Source organism: Palaemon carinicauda, chromosome 4 (genome assembly GCF_036898095.1).
Source record: "Palaemon carinicauda isolate YSFRI2023 chromosome 4, ASM3689809v2, whole genome shotgun sequence".
NCBI classification, from domain to species: Eukaryota; Metazoa; Arthropoda; class Malacostraca; order Decapoda; family Palaemonidae; genus Palaemon; species Palaemon carinicauda.
The window spans coordinates 85558289-85570788 of record NC_090728.1 but is presented as its reverse complement, the minus strand read 5'-3'; the positions used below and the strand labels follow the sequence as shown (position 1 = coordinate 85570788).

General features: G+C 33.1%; 1 protein-coding gene across 3 annotated transcripts in view; it reads left to right on the top strand.

The window, feature by feature from the left end:
- The window catches only part of LOC137640042 (sulfhydryl oxidase 2-like), a 267317-nt gene that overhangs the window by 163219 nt on the left and 91598 nt on the right, over positions 1–12500 (top strand). For all 3 annotated transcript variants that reach the window (XM_068372423.1, XM_068372422.1, XM_068372424.1), the window contains exon 6: positions 3723–4854. In XM_068372423.1, the coding sequence (XP_068228524.1) occupies positions 3723–4854 (1132 nt within the window). The remainder of the gene's footprint in view (positions 1–3722; positions 4855–12500) is intronic.

Here is a 12500-nt window from a genome sequence, read left to right as displayed (position 1 = left end):
AATTTTTGAACTCTTATTTGCATGAATTCATGTGGAGCGAACGTAACAAGAACGACAAGTTTCATAGATTTTGTGAAACTATAGCAAGACAGTATTATTTTAATTAAATTTTTACAAGTATTTTTGATTTCTGGACTCGACATCTTATTTCAGTGTTGTATATTTAATTTTATATTTCATATATCAATAAAATTTCAAAATAGTTTATTGTGTTTAAAGTTTAAACCATAATTATAATAATGTGCTTATCTTTACATGCTCAAATATGGGAGTGCTTATCTTTACTTGCTTTTATTCAAGACCAGGGAGTGCTTATCTTTACTTGCTCAAATATGGGAGTGCTATTCTTTACTTGCACAAATTTGGGGGTGCTTTTCTATACTAGTCAGTTATGGGGGTGCTTATCTTTACTTGATCCAAATTTAATTGTTAAGTTATTTATGCTTTTCTGTTCTTATTTTAGTTTTTTATCTTAATTAATTGCTTATTAAGCATACTCAAATTGGCATCAGTGACCACTGATGCAATGATGCCAGCTAATTACAAATCATTCATTCATTCATTTAGAAGCAGCTCATTGGTGTACCAAGACGGTTTCCGCTTTATATTATCTTAAAGAATTATGGTTTGCTTATGAAAATTTCAAATCCCCATAGTGGCTGCAGAGTTGTGGTCCAATTAATTTTGAATTAATTTCTAACTCCCTTATCCACAAGTATATGCGGTTTTAATTTAATATTTGATTTGGTATCAATCAAAAGTACCATATAGATCAAGAAATGCCATGTAGACAAGCTATAGTTTGTATTTTAGATAGTTTTATTAAACACTCGAGAGTCCTGTATTTCAAAACATTTTTTTACATGCTTTGTTGAAAGTATAATAGACCAAGGTAGTAAATCTCAATCATGGTATATTGTTTTTAATTAAATTTATCCTTTTTCTTTCCTTCAATGGCATCCTACCTCCAGTACAGTGTGGTAATCAACAATATGAACATAAGGGGAGGTTCATATAAATAAACAGAATTATTTCTTGTTTTTATATTCACCTGGTGTTCATACACTGTACATGCCCACTCTCCTCCCCACTGCCTCAGTGTCAAGAGAATAGAGATAATTTCGACTTCAAAAACTGAAGGGACATAGAGATTGACACGGCAGTTACCACTTACTACTGGAATGCTATCTCGATTTATTTTTTTAAAGCTATATGTTCAGTAAAGGGAATAATAAGAAAATTTGATGAGTAAAGGATGAATAAACCAAGCTTGAGAAAAAACCATATGAACTGCAAGTGAGTATGGGAATAAGAAATTTTATTATTAAAATGCCTTTTTCCTTCATCCTCATCATCCTCGATAAAAGGATGAATTGTGACATCACTTACTGCCTCTCTTGTCAGTAAGACTTATTTTGGCAGTAGAAATACTAGGCTTACATTTACCTAGCTAGAGTTAACCCATGATGAGTTAGTGGCACAACTTACAAATGAGCGAAACACACTACCATCCTAAACTTGGTATTATCAATCATTTGAAACTTCATCAGGCACGTTAAGGACTAAGGCTATCATATGATATGCCACATCCTCCAGATATATTCACCTTATTGTATGGTTTGCAGTAGTAAGACAAGCAACATATAATTAATAAGAGCCTATGAAACATACATTACCATTATCAACATCGTAATTCATTTTTTAGTAACTTCATGGAGTGAAATTTAATTATTTGTAAAATTTATTTTCTTTATTATTGCTTTTTAGTGATGAAGATATAAGATTAATAGCTTACACACTGGAGAAATATTTCACTTCTCCACACCATCTGGTACAATATCATTCATGCCATCAATTAAAACTAAATCCAAAGTATCTCTAGTAGAAGTTATTGCACAGCCATCAACATTATTTACTAATTTGTATGTAACTGCATCAGAATTTGATGTATCATCCATCCATAGATTGAAATCTCCGCCGATAACCAGTTTTGTCATTGCTATACCAATAATCTTAATGAGCATACAAAATTTCTCAATAAAAACATTTACATTGGTTATTGGTTTGTAAACTACTACAATGGATATTTTTCTTGTATTTTGATGTGTAAAACCTATTCCTATAGTATTCAAAGCATGTTACTATTGCTCTCTTTATTATCTTAGATGAAAATAGCTTTTGATAACAAACATTCCAATGGCCCACAACTTGCTCTCTTTAAATATGAAAGAAAACCTGTTTAATATGGGCTATTTCAATTATCTTAGCTATGTTAAAATCATTAAGCCATGCTTCAGGTATTGTTATAAAGATATCCGTGCCTGTGACAATGGAAGCAGGCTATCATGTGGTATCTATGACATATGGTGTATTGTACATGCCCCATTATATCATAACTTTGTCTCCATTGTCATGAATAGCCTTTCAAAATTTGAGGCTCACATATCAGTGTGAAGTGGGCAGTCCTATCCAACATAGGTTTCATGAATAATTTGCTGATTTTCATGACACTTTGAATCAATTGCAAATAAAGATTTTTCTCATTGCATCTGCTACTTTGTCGTCTTCACTTTATACATTGCATATTATTATTTTTTATTTTAGTTTTCTAATCGTTTTGCCAGTAACCATGTTCCTTATCCTATTAACAGCCTTGTCTCTAATCCTGTCTTCGGTGAAATTTAGAACAGCATTTCCACTAAAAATAATTCTTAATGATTGGTATGTCTATGAGCTCTTTTCTACCTCTTTTCTTTTCTATGTAATTTTTGCTGAAGCTTGTGTCGATTTTATTACTATTGTAGTCTTTCCCATAACTTTCTAAGCATGTCATTCTATCATTTGTTGGAGCTGTCAATCCTTCTAGTATTATCATAGTTAATTCAAAACTCTTTTGCTAGGTTATCAACTTTCTCTGTGAGACTATCTACTTTTGGGTCATTAGTCCCAATCTGACTCCAACCAGGCAATTCTCGCTTGCTGCGCAAGCTTTATTCTTAGTAATGTGATTTTCATCTCAATGTTTTCCTGTTCTTTCTTTGCTAGTTGCATTTTATTTATACAATCAGGATAGAGCCTTAGTATTTTCTTTAAATTATTATCACTGATGCTACTATCTACCGTATCTATATAGTCACCTTTTTCTAGGATAAACATTACAAAGTTGGGATCTAATCTAATCTTTTTCTTTTCATTTTTCAGATTTACACATGGGGCAAATAATTATCCCTGTTGTGATGTAGTTTAATTTACACTTGTATTTTTGCCATTTGAGCAATACTAATTTCACTACAAAGATTACTTGATCACTTAGAGAGAGAGAGAGAGAGAGAGAGAGAGAGAGAGAGAGAGAGAGAGAGAGTGCCTTAGGCACGTATGTACCCTACTTCACTGCCCTCACTCTATAATCCCTATTTGCCACTACTCTGGTAGTTGAGAATTTGTTTTTTATGGCATATAAAGTATCGTGTAAAATACAGGATTTTATGAAAATTCAAAATCTAGAAAGTTAGATGTTCATACAACAATGAGCAAGAAGGCTACTGTGTTTTCTTATGAGAGAGACAATTTATTATTCTATGTTTGTTCTTATTCATTAGATATAAAAAAATTTTCATTGTTGACATTTTCAACTTTTGCCTTTTTGTCTTGATGACTTTTGATACTACAGTATAATTTCATTGCTTATTCTCTAATAAAAATTTTTTTTATCTAATTTGAAGGAATGGAAGACGAGAGTACGAAACGAGAAGAAGTGGAAGGTGGAGGTGATGGACACCCTGAAGAAATAAACAGTGATAAATTGAATTATGAAGATGATTTACCAGATACTGCTTATACTGGAGAAAAAAAAGACCAAGTATACATGGTTGATATAGAGAATGCTGTGCGATATGCTGTTGCTCATGAAGTTGTGCAACACAAAGTAATTTCAGGTCACTCTCTGAAATCTCTTCAAGATTTCCTTGATATCCTTGTGAAATATCTTCCAATGAGACCTGCTGTTCATAATTTTTTGACTCGGTTACATGAATATACGCTAAGTCAGCCTGAAAGTATTCAGGGAGAAACACTGGCAGAAAAAATAAAATCTCTGCAGGACACAGATTCTATTTTGCCAGATCATCAATCTTGGATTGGATGTCAAGGAAGCTCACCAAAATACAGAGGTTATCCATGTGGACTATGGACAACTTTTCACACAATTACAGTTAATGCAGTTCTGAAGGATGGACTTAGTGCTCAGTTTAATCCAAAGAAAACTTTGCGAGCTATACATGGTTTTGTCAGAGACTTTTTTGGTTGCAGATATTGCTCGGAACATTTCCAGGAAATGTATAAAGTTGATGCAGAGTCTTCAGTAACTGTTCCAGATGATGGAATATTGTGGCTCTGGCGTGGCCATAATAAAGTGAACAAGCGCTTGAAAGGTGATCAAAGTGAAGATCCTCAACATCCAAAGCAACAGTTTCCAACACGTTCTTTCTGTCCCTCTTGCTGGAATGGAGAGACTGTGAATGAGAAGGAAGTTTTAACATACCTGAAGGCTATTTACAGCAAAGGAGCCTTGTCTTTAAAAGGTACTCAAGCAATTTTGGGTCCTATGAAGAATCGGCAAGCCAAAGTCAAAGGAGTCCTCGAGAAACATCGTAATGAAAACCTATCGCTTAAGAAAGAGCGTTACAATGAAAGTCTTCAGCCACTTAATGCATCATGGGGCTTCAACGCGACAGATATAAGTTTGTGTGTATTTTTATATGGATTATCTACAGTCATCATCTTGAGTGTCTACTGTGTGGTTGTCATACGACGCAGGATGAGGAGGAGAAAATTTATACAGATGTACAAAGAACCGTAAGTTACAATGTTATTTTTTGTGAATGAGATTTTTGTAGAATGTGATGCTTCTATGGGTCAAAGTTTTGTCTGCCTCTGAGGGTACATCATCTGCCTGCTGATGCATCGTGTTTTAGATATTACTTTTTCGAGGTCATATGTCTGGTTGGAATTTAAATGTTGTGAAAGTTATTGCTGTCCTTAATTTGTTTTAATGATTAGCTTACGTATTTTTAAATGTTAGTGGCTATTTTTTTATGTGTAAATAGAAGATAAAACTTTTTATTGAGTAAACACTGATAATTTATTATACTTAGAGTTAGGATCCTAAAAGTTTATTTTAAATATTTTTCCCTACACTTTTACAACAAGTTGTTACAAAAAAATAAATAACTTACCTCCTTAATGCTGACCCATGTACTTAAAAAAGAAAACTTACTTAATAGATTGTTTTTTACGTCTGTTATTCTTGCTACATGTGCAATAATAAAATACTTATTTCTTTACTTATTAGTATTGTATAAATACAAACAAAGTTTTACTACTTGTAACTAGGGTTATAGGTATTAGTTATTTTTATGGTAAAGCTCCTGTCATCTACATCCCCCAGGACCTGAGAGTTTGTGGATACCAGTTAGTATCAGATATCCAAAATTAGTGAAGTACCATGTCAGGTGAAGTAGAATATTTGGTGTCTGTTCCACTTCATCCTTACAAATTTTTATTCTCATTAATTTTATCCTTACAATACTCATTTTATTTATTAGTTACATTTAACTAGAATTAGTCGAATGGTGTAAAAGGTTGGTCCAACATTGTGGAGAATTTCACAAAAATTAGAGCATTTTTTAAACTAGGTTAACTGGCATAGGCTTAGGACTAAACCCACATTCAATCAAGTTATTTCAGTTAATTTCATGTCATGCAAAGTTGTATCAAAAACATTCACTGTCCAAAACTGTCATTTGAAAAAGACCATACCCTAGTCAAGCCGCCTTACATCAACTGTTCTATCAAAATTCAGTTAGGGGCCCGGCCGGACAAAAAACACAAAATCCGGAAAAAATTCACTGAGCTTCGTATTGCAATGGAAAATGCGTATACGAAATATTTTGTCAAATTATTTTTACTTTCATAGTTAAAGGGTAATTAGTAAAAATAACTCAAGAACACAAGAAACCGAAAACATTGATCCCTACAAGAAAATGCAGTATTTCTTGTTATCGTAAATTTTGATAATTATTAAATTTTAATATAAACAAATTGTGGGGAATGGCATCTGTATAGATTCCATAGTCACAAGACAGGAAGTTTTATGATTATATCCTTGATTGTTAGCACAAACCTGAGGGAGAGTACACGTTTGCTTGACCTCTGACATTTACTCGCTTTTACGTCTGTTTTTCTTGGTTTGGGCAAGAATTTCATCGTGTCAAAGAGGAAAAGACAATTTCAACATCTCGCTAACATAAGGAAGAAGAAAATTTTTTCTAATAAAAGTTCAGAACTGGGTAATATCGGTGATTTTTGCGGAGTTAGTGAAGGAGTGAGGGGATGAAGGAGGAACCGTCTCGCCTAAAGAATAAGATATTGAGCAGAGGGATCTTAACTTATGGTTTAATTATGATAGATAACATTGTTTTGATTTATTAATATCCAAAAAGGAACATAAAATTCATAAAAATCATGACATTAATATTGTCTTTTTAAAAATGCAAAGATAAACTTTGAATGCCCGTATCTCAAAACTATACTTATTGGCCTGCAAATTTTATGTTTCTAGCTTAGTTTTAAATATATAGCATTGAAATTTGGTATATAACTTAGGAAGACATTATAAAACAATCAAATAGATCCCTTTTTCCAATTTTTGTTTCATATTTTCTTTAGTTTTTTCCCCAATTTTATAAGGGTGTATTTTTTTACCATTATGAAAATATTAATATCTAGCAAAAAATTACTTAAAAAAAAACATTTTATTGGAGGTCTACATCAGGTCTATATAGGATAGTAATCCCAGGTCTTAATATTAAGTATCAAGGGAGGAGATAGTATTTGAAAAACTAATTTTCAGGATAAATTGCCCTGGAGTCGCAAAACCGAAGGTTAAGCAAAAATCCTATACAATTTGGAGATGTCCTATGTCACCTTATTAAGTGGTATGAATCTCAAAGTCCTGTCCTTAAAAGATGTCATTAGCCAGCCAGCCCCCTTAAGTGGCTGTCACAATAGGGATATATCTAGATTCTATGTTTTTGTGGTTTTTGTCAACTTAGTGGAAAGTTAATGAAAATGCAAACAATATTGATAATTTTCAATTTCATTGTCAATTCTCATTCCCTTGAGTTATGAAATTGAATGGAAGCCTGGACATGTAATCAGTAGAATTTTGAATATTATTATCAAAGAAATTAAACTACATAATATTAGATTAACCTTGTAATGTAGAATATTCAAATCTTTGTGTGTAAACAAAATAGATTTTTATGGCTATTTAAATCCTTTTAAATCTTGCATTTCTTTCTATCTCACTAGCATCAGGAGAATTTTGTTCACTTTATAGATATTTAACAATTATCATCTGGGATACCCAAGGTCTAGAACATTTGTCACTGTATAGATATTTATTTTTATCATCATACCATGAAGCATTTGTAATTGTATAGCACTGAACATACGTTTCTAAATATTGATTAATATATTTTATAGTTTTTGTGTTTATGAAAATTTACATTGAAATTGAATTGTAAAGAATTCCTCTATATGTTGGGTGTAACCTACTGGTAGTAGAATTAAAGCTTAGGATATATTTTAGTACTCATTGCTAAAGTTAATTGCTTTTACTGCATTACAACCTTTGTCCTCCTGGTATTAAATTTCGCAATGAAAAGTGACAGTGGAATCGGCCATTTACTGAATTTGTTGAATCTAATCCAGTTTTAAGAAGCTGAGGCTTTAGCTTTTCCATTAACCTAAAATAAATACTTGTCTTGGCAACCATTACTGCATCCAAAGTTAGTTCCCTGTAAGTTTAAGTCTTCTGCATCCCATGTTAGGCAGAAAAGACCCCAGTTTGTTCTTCAGAAGAAATCCCCTTGTTTTTTTAGCTTAAATAGATGACACAGTTTTGGACCAAAATTGGACAATATTTACTTATTTGTGTTATTAGGAAACTGGTAAAAACTAACATTTTTTTCCTGAAATGTTGTTACAATTCAATAATAAATGAAAAATTGCTAGTTTGGCCAGATCTTAAGTGTAAAATGAAGTGACAAAGTTGAAATGATTCAACCAGCTTATCTTAATTAGGGAATTGTACAAAACTTTTGTTATTTACTTAAGGTCACACACAAGTGAATTGTATTAACTTCTCATTTAGTCCAGGATACTAAATTATGCAATACATTTCTAACTACTAATTACAGTAGAACTTTGAGTATGAGTTTAATTAGTTCTGAGAGCAAGGTCGTAGCCTAAAATGCTCGTCTCCTAAAACAATTTTTCTCAAAGGAAATTCACTTGATGGAATTGACGTGTCTATAAATACACACATGCTTTCATTTTTATAGGTTTAGTTATAGTAAATATTATATTGATTATATCACCTAACTTTAGAAATTGATTTAAATCAATAATTCACATAAGGAGAGTCATCGCTGGAATCAGAGAGATGATAGAGGAGGAGGAAGGGGTTACTGATTGGAAGGAGAATCTCCCTCCATTAGAACTTCTGGTAAAATTTGAATGATGTTCACTATTATCGCTAACTGAATCACTTAATTTATGCTTTCTGAATACTTGATCATTTTTTTCCACATTCTTTTATTCAGTTTTGGCAAGAAACTTGTCTATAGACGACGGTTCGTGGCTTTTCTTTAAAATGGCATGAAAATGAGATTGCAGTACTATATCAGTAAATAGATTTGCTGCTCACCCTGCTGAAGCCTTATGCAGGTGTTGTGTTTCTGCAAAATTTTGCAGGGGTTCCTACATTTTCAATATCCTTATTTCATTGAAGCGAGAAGTTTGTCACTGGCCCTCCGCTACCTCAGATGAAATATCCTCTGCATTCTCTTGATGCTGCACTTTGTGCTGCTCTACACTCTACTGCTATTGCTTATTCATAAATGTTTTCAGTATTTATATCACTTGCTAAGTAGGTCTCATTAACTCATAAGTAGAAACGTTTTAATGTTAAGAACATTTGGCCGTTGTTTTGTCAATGTCAGTACCCCTTTCACAACGTCAATTGATATGATATTTTCTTTTTCATTCAGAATTATAACAATACCAATCATGGATGTGCTATTGCATAGTTTTGACAGGTCATCCACACACATACCTTGTTCAATCTTTGCAATAGTTTCCTTTTTCCCTCTATGGTAATCATTTCCGTACCGACTTTCTTAATCATCTTAGCACCATTGTGACAATACTGTTAACTTTACAATAGATCATAAAATGCCTTTATGATAAACAATAGAAATTACAATCCAACAAAGAACACTGTCACAACTTAAGAAAGAAGATTTCCAAAGACACTCATAAAGATGGTTTTACATGTGTTGCTCGGATAGTGGAAGAGTCTGAAGTCCAGTACACACTATGATTCATATACTGATCAGTAACGTGGGGCAGTATTGGTGTTAAAAAAAAAAAATTACCAGCAGCCAAACTGTACTGCAACACTTTTCACTTGTTTTTGCAAGCTAACTGCCTAGTTGCAGTTCAGGTTTCTTTGCGACAATGTATGTTGATAATTTATTCTACTAGGAGAGACTACTGTTATTATTGAAATTATTATTATTATTAAAAACAAAATTATTATTATTATTATTAAAACTAGTATTAGAATTATTGAAATTATTAAAATGAAATGAAGTGTTGGTCCCTGTCCACTCAATAGGACTATGGGAGGCAGCGAGTTATTGGTGCTGGAGTTGAGCCGCGGGGACATCGTCCCACTTTCAACGCTGATGCAATACTGCACAGACAAATGAAATAGGTCCGGCCCATCAACACGGTGGTGCGGAGTCGCGTTGAAAAAGTTGTTTTTCCACGCATCCATTCAACACTGCGTTCATCATGAATCATAGTATGTACGGGGCTTGAGGCTCTACGCTAGAGTGGGGGTGGTGGATCACTGGTTAAGGCGAGAAAAACTGCCATAAAAATCACATGAACTCTGTGAACACTGTGTGTGGTGTATTGGCACCGCGTGACTGATTTCTGCACATTGCGTGATAATCTTGTTATTACTCGTCCACTAGAAATGCTTATAGGGTGAGGAATATTTGCTTGCAGAATGATCCTATACTAGTAACTTATTATTTATATTTTACTGTATTCCCAGTTACTTGTCGTCAAAGATACTCGTAACCCAGGATACTATTGTGCTTATATTTTCAGGTTAAACTGGTATTCAGAAATCTTAGTTATTCTTGGCGATATATGTAAACCTCTAAAAGTAATGATCAACAAAAATATCATTGCTGGGAAGGCTTCACCAAATACAGCTGTTATGTTCCCTCACTTAACCTCCTCTTCCCTTTGACTGCATGTTATTGCTTTGCTGTTAGCAGTTGCCACAGTAACACCTTTACTAATTATTTACTGTGATTACAGCCTTTTTGGTGCTTTGCTCCTTATTTATTGGGGTTATGGCATTTTTTGTGCTCTTATGGTTTGGATTACACTACTGTATAATCAAAATGCCAAAATAGCCCTGAAATACACGTATAACGAGTAGTGAATAGAAAACGAGAAAGCATTCTTGTTTACTGTATATTCAACAGAAAAGGTAAAATTGTTTAAAAACTGGAATATGTCAAGACAAACATTTGAATGAGGAGTTTTGTGTTGGATTAACAATTATATGACCTAAAGAAATAGAACCAACTATCTGTTGAAGTTCTATGCTGAAAGTAATGAACAAAAGTTCATAAAAAGTGGAAAAATATTACTTGAAGCAAAAATACTCCGAAGGTTTGATGGAGTCGTGTTTTTATTCTCTTTCAAGCAGTGATTGTCATGTTTTTGGGCATTTTAATTGCATTTTTTATTTATGTAAAATGTGGGATTAACATGGTGAGAAAAATACTTAATCCTTTTGCTATCGATTCCACCATTAATAATTTGGCAATGGATAAATCCATACTTCTTTTATTCCAGGAATAATTGTGGGAACTTGTCAAAATTAGTAAATTACCTAATTACAATCGAATTTTTGACATCAGATATCAATGAGGTTTACAGATTATTGTGTTGTTAATATTACAATTCATTTGGATTTTGCTTTACTTCCATTAAATAAATCAGAAGAAAAAACTAAATCCCCCTATAATTAAATACCACTGCAATGAAAAATTTAATTAAATATATGAACTACTTTTGAGTTCATTCATAACACTACTCAAGGAACATTTATGCGCATCTGCTCTCTAAGTTACGGATGCAATAGGATAAGACACAACATAAAATCAACTAGGAACTATTTAAAGCCTTGTTTTTTAATGAAAAAATAACAAAGGCTATATTGATTAGAGCTTTTGTAAAAATAGGTATATATTACACTTAGCAGAATTAGATTACAGAACAAAAGCTTGGCAGGTGACATATGCATATCCCAATACCCACTAATGCAAACACATTTACCCTTCTCATTCTCTTTAAGTTTAGGCCATATTTGTAAACGTTTTCTAGTTATAAATGTTGTTTATGTATTCTGGGCATATTTCTTTTGCAATGGTTTACATTCAGTTTCCAATATTTAGCAGTGTTTTATGTAAATACTTTTGTTATAGAAACATAGATCACACCATGCTAGAAATGCTACTTTTTCATGCAAATTAAGTTTATGCAATTGTTTTTATTTATATAATGTCAATTGTTTATATTCTTAAAACATTCTTAGTGTATTTAAAGAGTGATTGCGAGTCATCACTGCTAAAACATATAAGTTTTATCAAGAATTTGTTCACATCGTAAAATGATATTCGCTATTTTTTACAAAAGAAGATTAGGATTAAAACCTCTTCACCTACCAAACTTTAAGATTATATATTGCCTTTTTTATATTTTTCTTGTTTGTTTAAAACACTGTATCTGAATGGCTGCAAAATCATCTAGAATATAAACTAATGTAAAACAAATTTTCATGCTCTCTTGATGTCCCTGACTTCGTGGGCAGCATTGCATTCACTTGCTACCTTGTCTAGTGAGGTCCTTCTCTTTCTCCTGGACGTCTGCCTTTTGTTTGTCTCCTTTTAAGGTCTCTGTTCCAATGTTGCGACTTGTTTCTTGGATGAAGGGTCTTGGTGTTCATGAAGGTACATAGTGTTGAGCTTAGATTAGGATGCCATTCTCTTGGGTTTGGTTGCTTTGGTTTGTATGGCTTTTCCTGGGTAAGGGTTGGTCATGATAGGTTGGAGTAGTAAGCCTTGATTGACTATTTGTCCATTGATTTATAGAGTGCTTGGCACCCCTTCGGCCACACGCTGGTTGCCAGCGTTGGCTGGAGGTCGTGTGTGTTGTCATGCCACTAACACTCCTGGTGACTGTGTCACCAACTACTCTTTTTCCCCTCGCCATTCCATGGCAGTCTCTTACACGAAACAGGCAGCGAACACACACAGATTCAACCCTTCCCACCCTTCCCCCTTTCT